Source organism: Rattus norvegicus, chromosome 9 (genome assembly GCF_036323735.1).
Source record: "Rattus norvegicus strain BN/NHsdMcwi chromosome 9, GRCr8, whole genome shotgun sequence".
Lineage (NCBI taxonomy): Eukaryota > Metazoa > Chordata > Mammalia > Rodentia > Muridae > Rattus > Rattus norvegicus.
The window spans coordinates 93485701-93497741 of record NC_086027.1 but is presented as its reverse complement, the minus strand read 5'-3'; the positions used below and the strand labels follow the sequence as shown (position 1 = coordinate 93497741).

Sequence of the window (12041 nt, the reverse complement as noted above, 5' to 3'; positions counted from 1 at the left end):
CCCTGGGGATAAGGGAGATAAGGCTTGCAGAAACAACAGCAGACGGGCTCTTTTCCACTTGTACACGTGGCTCCTGTGGACTGTGTATGTACGTACGTGTGTGTGTGTGTGTGTGTGTGTGTGTGTGTGTGAGAGAGGTGTGTGTGTGTGAGAGAGAGAGAGAGGTGTGTGTGTGTCTGTGAGAGAGAGAGGTGTGTGTGTGTGTCTGTGAGAGAGAGAGGTGTGTGTGTGTGTCTGTGAGAGAGAGAGATGTGTGTGTGTGTGTGTGTGTGTGTGAGAGAGAGAGAGAGGGAGAGAGGGAGAGAGGTGTGTGTGTGTGAGAGACAGAGAGAGAGAGGTGTGTGTGTGTCTGTGAGAGAGAGATGTGTATGTGTGTGTGAGAGGGAGAGGTGTGTGTGTGTGTGAGAGAGAGAGGTGTGTGTGTGTGTGTGTGTGTGTGTGTGGTTGGCCAGAACAGCAAGATTCTCGGATTCTTGTGTCCTCTCGGCAAAATGCCAGATATCAAGTTGACTGGGTTTATTTATCTACCTCTCCAAATGTGCAATCTGTTGCTTATTTAATATGACCTTAATTTACTGGAGAAATCCCTTTATTTGGAGCCAGATTGAGCTAGTCAGTGAATTCCACCCCACCCCAGTAGTGAAGCACACAGCTACCAAGCTACACCCCCAGCTCCTACCTTATTTTCTACTTGTCTCACAAACTTTGTAGTTTTTTTCTTTTTCTTCTTTTTAGGCATGAACATTGAAACAGTGTTTCACATAGCCTAGGCTAGCCTAAAACTATGTTGCCAAGACAGCCCTGACCTTCAGATTCTCCAGCCGCTATCTCCTTTGGTGTATTCGGCATCAAACCCAGGGCTTTGTGCAGGCTAGGTAAGCACACTAAAACGGAATCCCTAGATCTTCAGGTTTTGTAGTTTCTGGGTAGGGCTTAGAAAAATAGATGAACAAGACTACATTCCTCCCGAGTCTTTCTTTTTTCATGTGTTAGAGTGACCACTACATATTGGTACTTCAGAGTGGATCACTTATATTATTGTTCAGTCTGCCCCCTCTCATTTTCTTAGTACAAGGTTATTGTTTCTAAAACCTACATTAAACCCGAGTCACTGACTTTGCCCACCTTAAGTAACACTTCCATTTGAGAATAAAGAGAAGCTCTGTAGAGCAGGCTGGCCTTGAACTCACAGAGATCCTTCTGCTGCTACCTCCCTAGAGCTATGACTAAAGGTGTGTGTATACTGCCACCAGGCTTGCATGTATTTCTTTTTGTTTTTAATGGGCTCAGTGATTATAAGAATGCTTGCTGCTCTTCTAGAGAATCTGAGTTTGGTGCCCAGGCCAGCCTGGGGTTAGTAGTAAGACGTTAAAAAAAAGTAAGTGGGCTGGAGAGATGGCTCAGTGGTTAAGAGCACTGACTGCTCTTCCAGAGGTCCTGAGTTCAATTCCCAGCAACCACATGGTGGCTCACAACCATCTGTAATGAGATCTGATGCCCTCTTCTGGTGTGTCTGAAGAGAGCAACAGTGTTTGTGCATAAAATAGTTAATTAAAAAAAAAAAAGTAAGTGGGGTTGGGGATTTAGCTCAGTGGTAGAGCGCTTGCCTAGCAAGCGCAAGGCCCTGGGTTTGGTCCCCAGCTCTGAAAAAAAAAAAAGTAAGTTTATGACACTAACTTTATTATTCTTAGTAGACCAAATGTTTCATGAAATGAAGTGGTAATCAACAATAGTTCCCCCAGTTTCTAGAAGAGATTCCAACAAGGTAAGGTGACATTTCAGTCAGCCATTCCTTCTAAAAAGAGGAGTTCTGGTGTGGTTATTGTAAAGACTGTAGTGAGGTTCTTGGGGAAAAAAATGCCACAGGATTAAGCCCTACCCTGCAAGAAAGAGTACCTGGCATATATAAGGTGTTGGATGAATGGGACATTCTTTGGAGGCAGGAATTCTACATTTCTTTGTCCCTATAGGTAAGTGCTAAATTGTTAATTAAAATCTATGTATTCAGGCTGGAGAGATGGCTCGGTGGTTAAGAGCACTGACTGCGGTTTGGGGATTTAGCTCAGTGGTAGGGCCCTGGGTTCGGTCCCCAGCTCCAAAAAGAAAAAAAAAAAAAAAAAGAAAAGAGCACTGACTGCTCTTCCAGAGGTCCTGAGTTCAATTCCCAGCAACCACATGGTGGCTCACAACCATCTGAAATGAGATCCGATGCCCTCTTCTGGTGTGTCTGAAGAGGGCCACAGTGCACTCAAAATAAATAAATAAATAAGTCTTTAAAAAAAATCTATGTATTCAGAAAAACAATTGAGATTTTCTTAGATGCTACATAGAAAAATACCCCTGGCTTAAGTAATATTTAAGATGTGTTTCTAGACAGCTATATGGGCAGGCAAAAGCACCAAAGCACATAAAATAAAAATAAATCATTAAAGAAAGACTCAATATATACAATATTAAAACTAGAGTGAAAATAAATGGATGAATCTTTGATTTAAAAAAAAATACATTGGCTACCTGTGGTAGCAGTAATCCTAGCTCTCAGAGGTAGAGGCAGGGTGATTTCTGTGAATTCATGACTCAAGTCTATTGTAGTCAGTTCTAAATCTGAGTGGACTACAGACAGAGACCCTGTTTACCTCCCTATCCCACCACTCCAAAAGAAAAATGTGTTCATTTTTCTAAGTCTTAGGATTGTCATAATAAAGGCAAGATTTGAGAATAGAACTACAATGGCCTGGAGTTATGTAAGGAAAGTTGTTTTCTATTTATTGCATTTATTTGTGTGTATTTATGTGTACTATAGATGGTACATATGTAAAAATCAGAAAATAGTAATTTTGGAGAGTTGGGTCAATCTTTTGTGTCCAGGGGGATGAACTCAGGTCATCGGGTTTAGCAGCAAGTACACTTAACTACTGATTCATCTTGCTGGCCCTGTTTCTGTTTAGAGATGGTCTTGCTATGTAGGTCAAGTGGGCCTCAAACTTACTATGTAGTCCTCAAAAAGACCTTATACTTGCATCCTTCTACCTCAACCTCCTGAGCGCTGGTATTACAGGGATATGTTATTTTTTGGGTTGGTTTTTCAAGACAGGGTTTCTTTGTGTAACCTTGGCTGTTCTGGAACTGAGTCTGTAGACCAGGCTAGACTCAGATCTACCTGCCTCTGCCTTCCAAATCCTGGAATTAAAGGTGCCACCACAGCTGGTGACAGGGATGAGCTTTATAGCATCAAGTTGTTTGTTGACAATGCCTCTATAAGAATAAAAGTATAGGGGTTGGGGATTTAGCTCAGTGGTAGAGTGCTTTCCTAGCAAGCGCAAGGCCCTGGGTTCGGTCCCCAGCTCCGAAAAAAAGAAAAAAGAAAAAAAAAAAAAGAAAAAAAAAGAATAAAAGTATAAGCCAGGTATGGTTAGCGAATGCCTCCAGTTCCAGCACTAAGACAGCTTGGGTTCGAGGACTTTGAGGACAGTATATGGCTAGGTGTAGGTTGTGGTACAAGGGCTATTTGAAGGGCTATTTGGATTAGTGTGTGTGTGTGTGTGTGTGTGTGTGTGTGTAGCACACAGGCATGTGCATGAAGGTCAGATGACAGCTTATCTTATGGTAGTCCATTTTTTCCATCATGTGGGTTTCATGGATCAAACCCAGGTTCGGTGGCAAGTGCCCTTCCCTCCTGAGACATCTTGCCAGCATAAGAAGTTTTTTTTTATTTGGGGGGGAGGGGGTTGTTTTTAGAGAGAGGGTCTCTCTACATAGCCCTGTCTGTCCTGGAACTTGCTGTATAGATCAGGCTGGCCCTGAACTTTTTATGGTCTCCCTTCCTTCTGTCTACCATATACTGGGCTTATACTGTATGTGCCACTCAGGACACCTGCAAGAACACCACCACCCCCGCCCCAACCTGGTTTCTCTGTAGACTAGGCTGGCCTCAAACTCACAGAGATTCACCTGCCTCTGCCTCCTGCACCGCTCAAAAGTTTTGATATGGGTTAAACTGGACGTCAACAGAGAGACACATCAAAAGAAAGTGTAGTTCATTTACATAGAGTGGGTTTGCCTCTTTCCAGAGAGTGGACTATAAAACACAGATTTTAGTTTTTTAGATACTTATGCTAAGCTACCTACCTACCTCTTACTAGGTATTCCTTTTCCTGTACTTAGACCTAGAAAAAATTATCCTGTATATTAGTGTAGTATAGTATATTTCAAGTACATTACACATAGTATAATTCAGGACTAAAACTTATTTTTTTATGACAGATTTATTTTGAAAAGAGGTCAACGTAATCAGATTTGAACTGAACTTTTACTTGTAAAGCTATGTGTACTTGATAAAGAAAATGGATTCGACAGTGACAGTGTACTTATATAAAAATAAATACATAAATAATCTTTAAAAAAATAAAAACATTAAAAAAAAAAGAAAATGGATTTGATCTTGAGAAGGATTTTACATGTGAATCAGCGATAAAGAATAAGATCCCAAATAACAGTTCTTTTACAATATCTTCCTTTTTTTTTTTTTTTTTTTTTTTTGGTTCTTTTTTTCGGAGCTGGGGACTGAACCCAGGGCCTTGTGCTTCCTAGGCAAGCGCTCTACCACTGAGCTAAATCCCCAGCCCAATATCCTCCTTTTTTGAGACAGGCTTCCTATGTATCCCTAGCTGGCCTGGAACTCCCTGTGTACACTAGACTGTCCTTGAACTCAAGATCCTACTGCCTGTCTCTCCAGTGCCACAATTAAAGGTCTGTGCCAACTTTCCTAGCTTCTTTTAAAAAGCAGTTATTGATCTGCTAGAAAAAAAAAAAGATTAAAAAAAATTCCTTTTTAAAAGGCATGTCAGGTGCTTTTCTCAGCCCCTGGGAGGTAGAGGCAGGATGGTGAGGAGTTCAAGACATGCTGGGCTATAGGATGCCCTATCTTTAAAAAAAATGAAAACAAAAGTTAAGAATGTTGTTGGAAGTTTTCATATAGCAAATTAGTTCGAGGATGGTATAGAGACAGATATTGTCAGTTCATTTTTGCTTAAAACACAAGATAGACGTGGTGGGGAGGGAGAGAGAAGCATCCTTGTGGTGCCAGACCTTCAAGGAAAAAACTTCAAGAGCAATTTTTTTTTTTCTTCTTTTTTTTTTTTTTTTTCCGGGGCTGGGGACCGAACCCAGGACCTTGCGCTTCCTAGTCAAGCGCTCTACCACTGAGCCAAATCCCCAACCCCAAGAGCAATTTTAAAGATACGGTAAAGACAGTAAAGTAAAAGTCAACATCCGAGAACTTACTTGCAATAGATGAAAGTGGAAAAACAGAATCCAGAAGATTACTACGTCTTTGGTCAGTCATACAAGGAATGAAGAATTATCAGGATCACAGATCTTAAAGCTAATAGGTGTGTGTGTGTGTGTGTGGGCGCGTGCTTGTGCGTGTGTTGGGGGGTGGGGGGAGTCTGGTAGTAAAATTGTCTACCAGGTAGAAGGAAGGCTCTGGGTCCCACCCCTCACAGAGCCAAAGAGAAAACGAAAAATCAATCCAACCCAAACCAAACAAAACAAAGGATCCAACAAAACCCTCACCTCTCTAGCTGGGTGCAATGCCTAACTCAGGAGACAGAGGAGGGTGGGTTTAAGTTTAGGGCCAGCTTGGCCTACACCTTGGTTCTAGGCCACCCAGGGCTATATAGTAAGACTCTTATCTCAAAACAAAAAAACAATCTGATCAAAGAAACAAAACAAAAACAAAACCCATCTCACATACAAAACCTTCACAATCATAATTGTCAAGAATTTTAAAAGAAGTTTAAAAAGAAAAACTGACAGGGTATTTATTTAGTACATCTACAGTATTTCTGGGTCTTACATAAAGAGAAAATGCACCCATTATCACTGTTTTCAGGTAAAAGAAACTAGTTCATTACTCTTTTGTTTAAGGGCTCTGGGAAAAAGAGACGGGATAATCAATGCCTACACCCAAACAAACACAAGGTTTTTTTTTTTTTTTTTTTTTTTCTTTTTTTTTTCGGAGCTGGGGGCTGAACCCAGGGCCTTGCGCTTGCTAGGCAAGTGCTCTACCACTGAGCTAAATCCCCAACCCCTAAACACAAGGTTTTAAACTTAATTTTTATAGGAATATGGCCTACTTAAACTAGGGGTGCATGAACAGCTTAATGACCAGGATAAGCTCGGCCAGGAAGCTGCTACGTGTTCAGCGGACGCCCAGCTCCACCAGTGCATTTCATGGGCACAATACATTATCTAAAGCCCACCCCTGACAACCAAAAACACTTGGAAAAAAAAAAAGAGGCCTCCAGGGTTACTTTACTCCAGCGATAACATAATCCTGCTTCTTATTGTTGTGGAGCAGATGTCATTATGGGTGGGGCTGATGAGCTGAGCAGCTGAAACATTTTTTGTATACCCCCCGCCCCCCACACACTTTCAATGGGCTAGAAGAGGCTCCAACAAGGTAAGGGAAGACGTTTCAGTCAGCCATTCCTTCTAAAAAGAGGAGTTTTGGTGTGGTTATTGTAAAGGCTGGAGCGAGGTTCTTGGGGGGGAAAACAAAACGCCACAGGATTAAGTCCTACCCTGGAAGAGAGACCGTCCCTTTCTCCCCCTGCCGGCTTCTCCTTGGGACACTTAGCTGAGTCTTTCTTTCCCTCCTTCCCACGCTGAGGTGAGGCAGCACGCAAGCAGGGACGCCTGTTTTTCTTCGGCGCGCGCGGAGGGAACGCAGCGGGTAGGAAGCCGGGAGGCAGGAAGGGGAGCGGACGGCATTTGTGGGGAGGCAAGGAAGGTTCGCCAGGGACGAGCCCGCCTTGGGGAGAGAACGGACTCTCGGGCCGCCGAGCAGAGGTGACGAGGGAAGATCTCTGGCTGTGAGCTGAGAAGCGGCGCTTCCGGCAGGCCACGGTGGCTGTTTGCCTGGAGCGGCCCCCATCGGGTGGCCCTGTTGGGCGGGGAAGGGGTCAGGAGAGACAGGAAACCGTGGGTCGCACTTGCCTGAGTTCGGGTGATCAACAACTGGTAATAGTCTTTGCTCGGCGCCGGGCCTTGTCCTACAATTTCAAACAGAGTCTCCGGTAGCCACGACGCCATCTTGGGACGCCACCGCCGTCGCTAAGACAACCAGGAAGGGGCGGGGCTTGACCGGGGTCAGGGGGCCGCAGCCTCACTTTAAAGCGAAGTCCGCTTTTGAGTTGGCAGTGTGGGGGTTTTAACTTGGGGTGATGGTTTCCTTTACCAGGGCTCACAAGGAACCTTGCTTTGTGAAATTTCTACAGTCAGGTCCTGGGTGACCCGAAGTGGAATTTAGTTCCTGCTAGCGCGGAGGGGCGGGGGGTGACCCCAGCGGAGGGATACGAAGTGGAGCGCCACAGTCCCCTTCCTGGTCCCTTGAAGGGATCGGAAGGAGACTGGAGGCCGCTCGTCGACTGGAGTTGAGCGTTGCGGAGGGAGGGGCGATAGGATGGGTTGTAAATAGGTAGCGGGGCTGGTCCTGCGGAGGATCCCGCAGGCCGAAGCCTCAGGACAAAGTAGTCCCCGGCTGGAGTGGAGCGGGCGGGGAGGGAGGCGGCGCGGGCGGAGGCGCACGGCGGCGCGGTGCTGCGGCTCAGCTGATAATTGAAGGGACGACAAGCCGCCGCCGTCGCCGCCGCTGGGGGGGGTGGGGGGAGCCAGTGGAAGTTGCCGTCGCGCCACGGAGTCCGGACCAGAGACTTTGGGGCCTAACTAGGTAATTGGGACGCCGTTCCTAGCGGCGGGGTCGGGCTTTGGGGGAGGGGGCTGACGAGGACTGGGAAACCGGAGCCAAAAGTCTGAGGCAGCGTGCCCGTGTCATCGTAGCGACAGAGCTCCCGGCTCTACTCGCTGGCGGCGGCAGGGCCGTGGAAGGAGCAGCCCGAGGCTGACGGGTGAGGCGCTCGAGCGAGCCCGCGGCGGAGGAGCCGGGGCCGACTGGCTTGGGGGGGGGAGGGGGCTCTGAGTCCCTGCTCCGGCCTCCAGCGATGAGGAAGGCCCTAGGCGGAATCTGGGTAGGGCGTGCGGGTCTAGGGGAGCCCAGCGGGGGCCGGGAGGGACCGGAAATGGTCTTTGGAGCCTGGAGGGCGTCTAGGAAGAGAGAAAGTGGGGGGCCGGAAGTGCAGGTGGGGGGCGTGAAGACAGCAAGGGTTCCCCGGAAATGGGACGGGGGGCCCGGAAACAGGGAAAGGGAGGCTCTGAGCTGTGGACGGCCCGGAAATGGAAACTAGGGAGCAGCTCGAGTGACAACTGTTGTGAGGCGAGGGTCTGAGGGAGGAGAGGCGGGAGTGACTTTGGACCGCGGTAAGGGTCTTCCTGCTGGGGGGGACGGTTGGGAGCGGGCGAACCGGGCCGAGCTGGCGCGGGGCGGCTTTTCCAGGCGGGGAAGTCGAGGCTGAGGGAGGACGACGATGCGCCGAGCTGGCAGGGGCCGCGGTAGAGGCCGAGAAACTTGGCTGAGGGAAAGCAGGATCCTCTAAGAGGACTAGCAGGGGAATAGGACGGAAAGGTTAACTGGGCTTGGGTGAGGGAGGTGGGCCAATTGTCACCCCAATCCTATTAACATTCAAAGCGAGTCAGGAGATTAATATATGTGGATTACATAAAACTTACTACACTGTTTGTCCGTCAGTTCAACTCATGCCTATCGAGTGGGTTTCTTGTAGAGAAACAAGTTTACAGGGATGTTCAGAAAACGAAGGTTTTAAGACCCAGTCTTCTGTCTAGGACTTCCTTGGAATAACAGCCTTCATTAGTTAGAACGCAGAAACATTACTAGAATTAAAAAAAAAATGCAGGTGGGGGGTGGTGGCGAAATTACACCTTGTAACTATTCTAGGTGGACGTGAGGGAATTCATCCGCGGTGATAGGGAAACGAGAAGGGGCGGCTTCCCACCTCCTGCAGATTTGTTTCTGTTAACGCGTTTTAGTTTGTTTGCGAAAGGTTTTAGTTTTGGCTTCTGGGCTGCTTTTTAGCTTGCTGGCTCCGTTAATTGGGGGCGGGGATGTTACTAGGTAAACGGGGGAGTGGGGGTGGGGTGGGGGTGGGGGTGGGGGGCGGTTGATAGCGCAGTGACTCTGTTCCGAGTGGTCTAACCGCTCTCCTGTCTCCCTTCCTAGTCTGAGCTCGCGATCTGGCCTGGGTTGCCAAATCACCCGATCTCCAGGCTTTCTTCGGTTTGTAGGCCCCAGTGGTATCTTTAACTTTTTCTTGCTCTCAATCTAATTTTTGGTGTGTGTGTGTGTGTGTGTGTGTATATATATATATATATATACATATATATATATGTATATATATATATATTTATTTATTTTAAAGACTTGGCAAGTTGAGGCTTCGAATCTCATCTCTAAAAAAAACAAAACAAAAATACGTGGTAGAAAGTTGAAAGAGCTGTTACTGAGTAGGGTAAAAAACTGATGCTAGGAACAAAGGTCTTAGTTGTGTTAGAAAAAAGGCAAGGGGCCTGTATATGAGGCCTTGTATGTCACGTTTGAAGTTAATTTATGGAGGCCATTACTAGAGTCTTATTTTCTTACGCTTATGCGGTTACTTCAGTATTACATTTTAAGACTCTTTGATTTACTCGTAGTTTCATGTTTAGACCCAGAACTGGTATGTTTTTATACATTGTAGCATGATTACTAGTAGGCTTTGTATATGCCTGCTTTTCAACGAATGGACTAAGAATTGTAGAACTCTAAAGATTGTTTCCATCTGCTCCACTGTGTTTCAGTGTGAGTAGTGTTTAAGTCGGCCCAGCTGGCATTTAGTTTTTTTCTGATTAGGCTGTTTAGCTTTTCATATACTTTCTAGAAGTCTGAAAACTGTTTGCAATCCCAGAGAGTGCTATTGTAAAATTAGCAAATATTAAAAATGTATGAGAGTCTAATAGAGTAGATCAAGGTGCTTTAACTGAGGAAAGTAAATTTCTTTTTTATTTAGTAAAAGATATTTCAAAGAAGATATTTAGACGTATCCTAAAACAAATGAGTTATTTTGGTTTTGAATTCCTGAAATAAGACCAAATTAAAATAGGAAAAGAAATGATTTTCTGTTTAGTGAGAGCTTAAATCAGTGCAGACGTTCCTACCAAACTTCTGTCTAGTGCAGCACTTAACAGTTTTTAAGGGTCTGCTAGGCCAAGTTCTTTCTCTGCCTTTTGGTTTGCTTCCTTTTTTCATCAGTCCTTTCTGTCACTTTGCCTTTAGTCTTTTTCTTTGCCTCTGGTCATCCACACTGGGTACAGTCCCCACTGTTTTAGAAGAGTCCTTTGGTGTTTTTTTTTTTTTTTTTTTTGGTTCTTTTTTTCGGAGCTGGGGACTGAACCCAGGGCCTTGCGCTTCCTAGGTAAGCGCTCTACCACTGAGCTAAATCCCCAGCCCCTGGTTTTTTTATAGAAGTCTCCATATCATCTTTTTCATTATCTACCTTGACTTTGTTTTCCCTGGTACTGTTTGGGTACCACCAGTTATCCCCTTAACATCTTTCTTAAACATCACTGTCTACTTTTGAGAATACTTTTAAACATGCTGTGTTCCTTTCAGGCATTCCTTTTTCTTTTCAGCATGAATCTCTTTCTACTTTCTTAATTTCTAAGCTTTCCCTTTTGCGCACAGTACATGTAGGGCCAACTGAAACCATTTATTTAATTTTTAAGGCAGGTTTACTCTGCATAGCCCTGGCTGGCCTGGAACAAAGATCTACTTGCCTTTGGCATTAAAGGTGTGTACCCTGGTAAAAGGAGTTAATTTTGGAGTGCTCTTTACTTTTATTCCAATGGTATATATGTTAGCTGGTTAAGGTTTCATGGTTCTATTATTGTTTTTGAAAAATCTTAAATGTATATTATTTTATGTGTATGGGTGTTTTGCCTTCATGTTATATTCTGTGTGCTTGTTGTCCAATGAAGCCAGAAGAGGGCATCCAATCCATTGGAATTAGAATTACAGACAGTTGTGAGTCACTGTGTGAGTGCTGGGAATCCCTGTCCCCACTAAAGAACGTTTGTATTAGAAAATTAATAGTAGATGTTAGTAGTCCTTGCCTTTAAGGGACAGTTGATATGAAGCATAATTCTTTATAACTAGAAATTATTACTTAACTAGTCATAGAATTTCTGCTTAAATTCAGTTAAATTTTATTCTTTTACCTAGGTTTTCATCAACATTCCAGTTTTTTGTTTTTGTTTTCTTTTTTTAATGTTTAGTTGTATGAGTGCTCTGTAGCTGTCTTCAGACACACCAGAAGGGGGAATCTGGGAGTCCCATTACAGATAGTTTCAAGCCACCATGTGGTTGCTGGGAATTGAACTCAGGACCTCTGGAAGAGCAGTCGGTGCTCTTAACCACTGAGCCATCTCTCCAGCCCATGTGTATAGTCCTTAAGAGGCTATGTAAACTTTGTGAACTAGTAGTTCATTACATTATCTACCTGTGCTACGTAGTGCATTCTTACGGATATTGGTGGTGAATAGATAAGTATATTTATGCTGGACCATTTTAAGTAAAATTTAATTTGACTAATGTATTATATAAAAAGTATAGTTCTTTGTCATTGATAGTTTCAGATTAGGTGGAAGGTTATGAACTTCTTAGATTGAAATAAGTCTTTGTTTTCCCCTGAGACCATTAGATTTTTATTTTCTTGGTAGTTCCTTTAGTTTCATTGGTCAGAAGAATTTAATGATTTAGGCTTATCTATTTTGCTTTGAGTGTGGGGAATCCAATTGTTGGTGATAGTTTCCTGGTTTTGCTTTATTTAAGCAGGTGTTCTAAAGTTAGGCATGGTAGTGCATGCCTTTAGTCCGAGGAAGAGGCAGGTGGATCTCTGAATTCCAGCCTGGTCTACATAGTGAGAGTTCCAGGACAGCCAATGCTACATAAGTCCCAGATTAAGGTGATCAAGGTCACCCTGGGATACATGATCAAACACTGCCTTGGGAAAAAATCATTGTAGTTGTCTGCTGCTGCTCTTAGTTTTCAGGACTGAAATGCCATTCTGATTTTTTTTTTTTTTTTTTTT

At 44.5% G+C, this 12041-nt stretch overlaps 2 protein-coding genes across 51 annotated transcripts in view; one reads left to right on the top strand and one right to left on the bottom strand.

The window, feature by feature from the left end:
• Positions 1–7124, bottom strand: part of Fbxo36 (F-box protein 36) — a 64681-nt gene extending 57557 nt beyond the window's left edge. Inside the window, exon 1 of the mRNA NM_001108804.1 lies at positions 7000–7124. Within this exon, the coding sequence (NP_001102274.1) occupies positions 7000–7095 (96 nt within the window). The 5' untranslated portion in view covers positions 7096–7124. The remainder of the gene's footprint in view (positions 1–6999) is intronic.
• Trip12 (thyroid hormone receptor interactor 12) overlaps positions 6727–12041 on the top strand; it is a 126225-nt gene continuing 120910 nt past the window's right edge. For 25 of the 50 annotated variants that reach the window (XM_063267280.1, XM_063267278.1, XM_063267276.1 and 22 more), the window contains exon 1: positions 7592–7732. The gene's annotated coding sequence lies outside the window, so the exon portion shown is untranslated. 50 annotated transcript variants of the gene reach the window in all.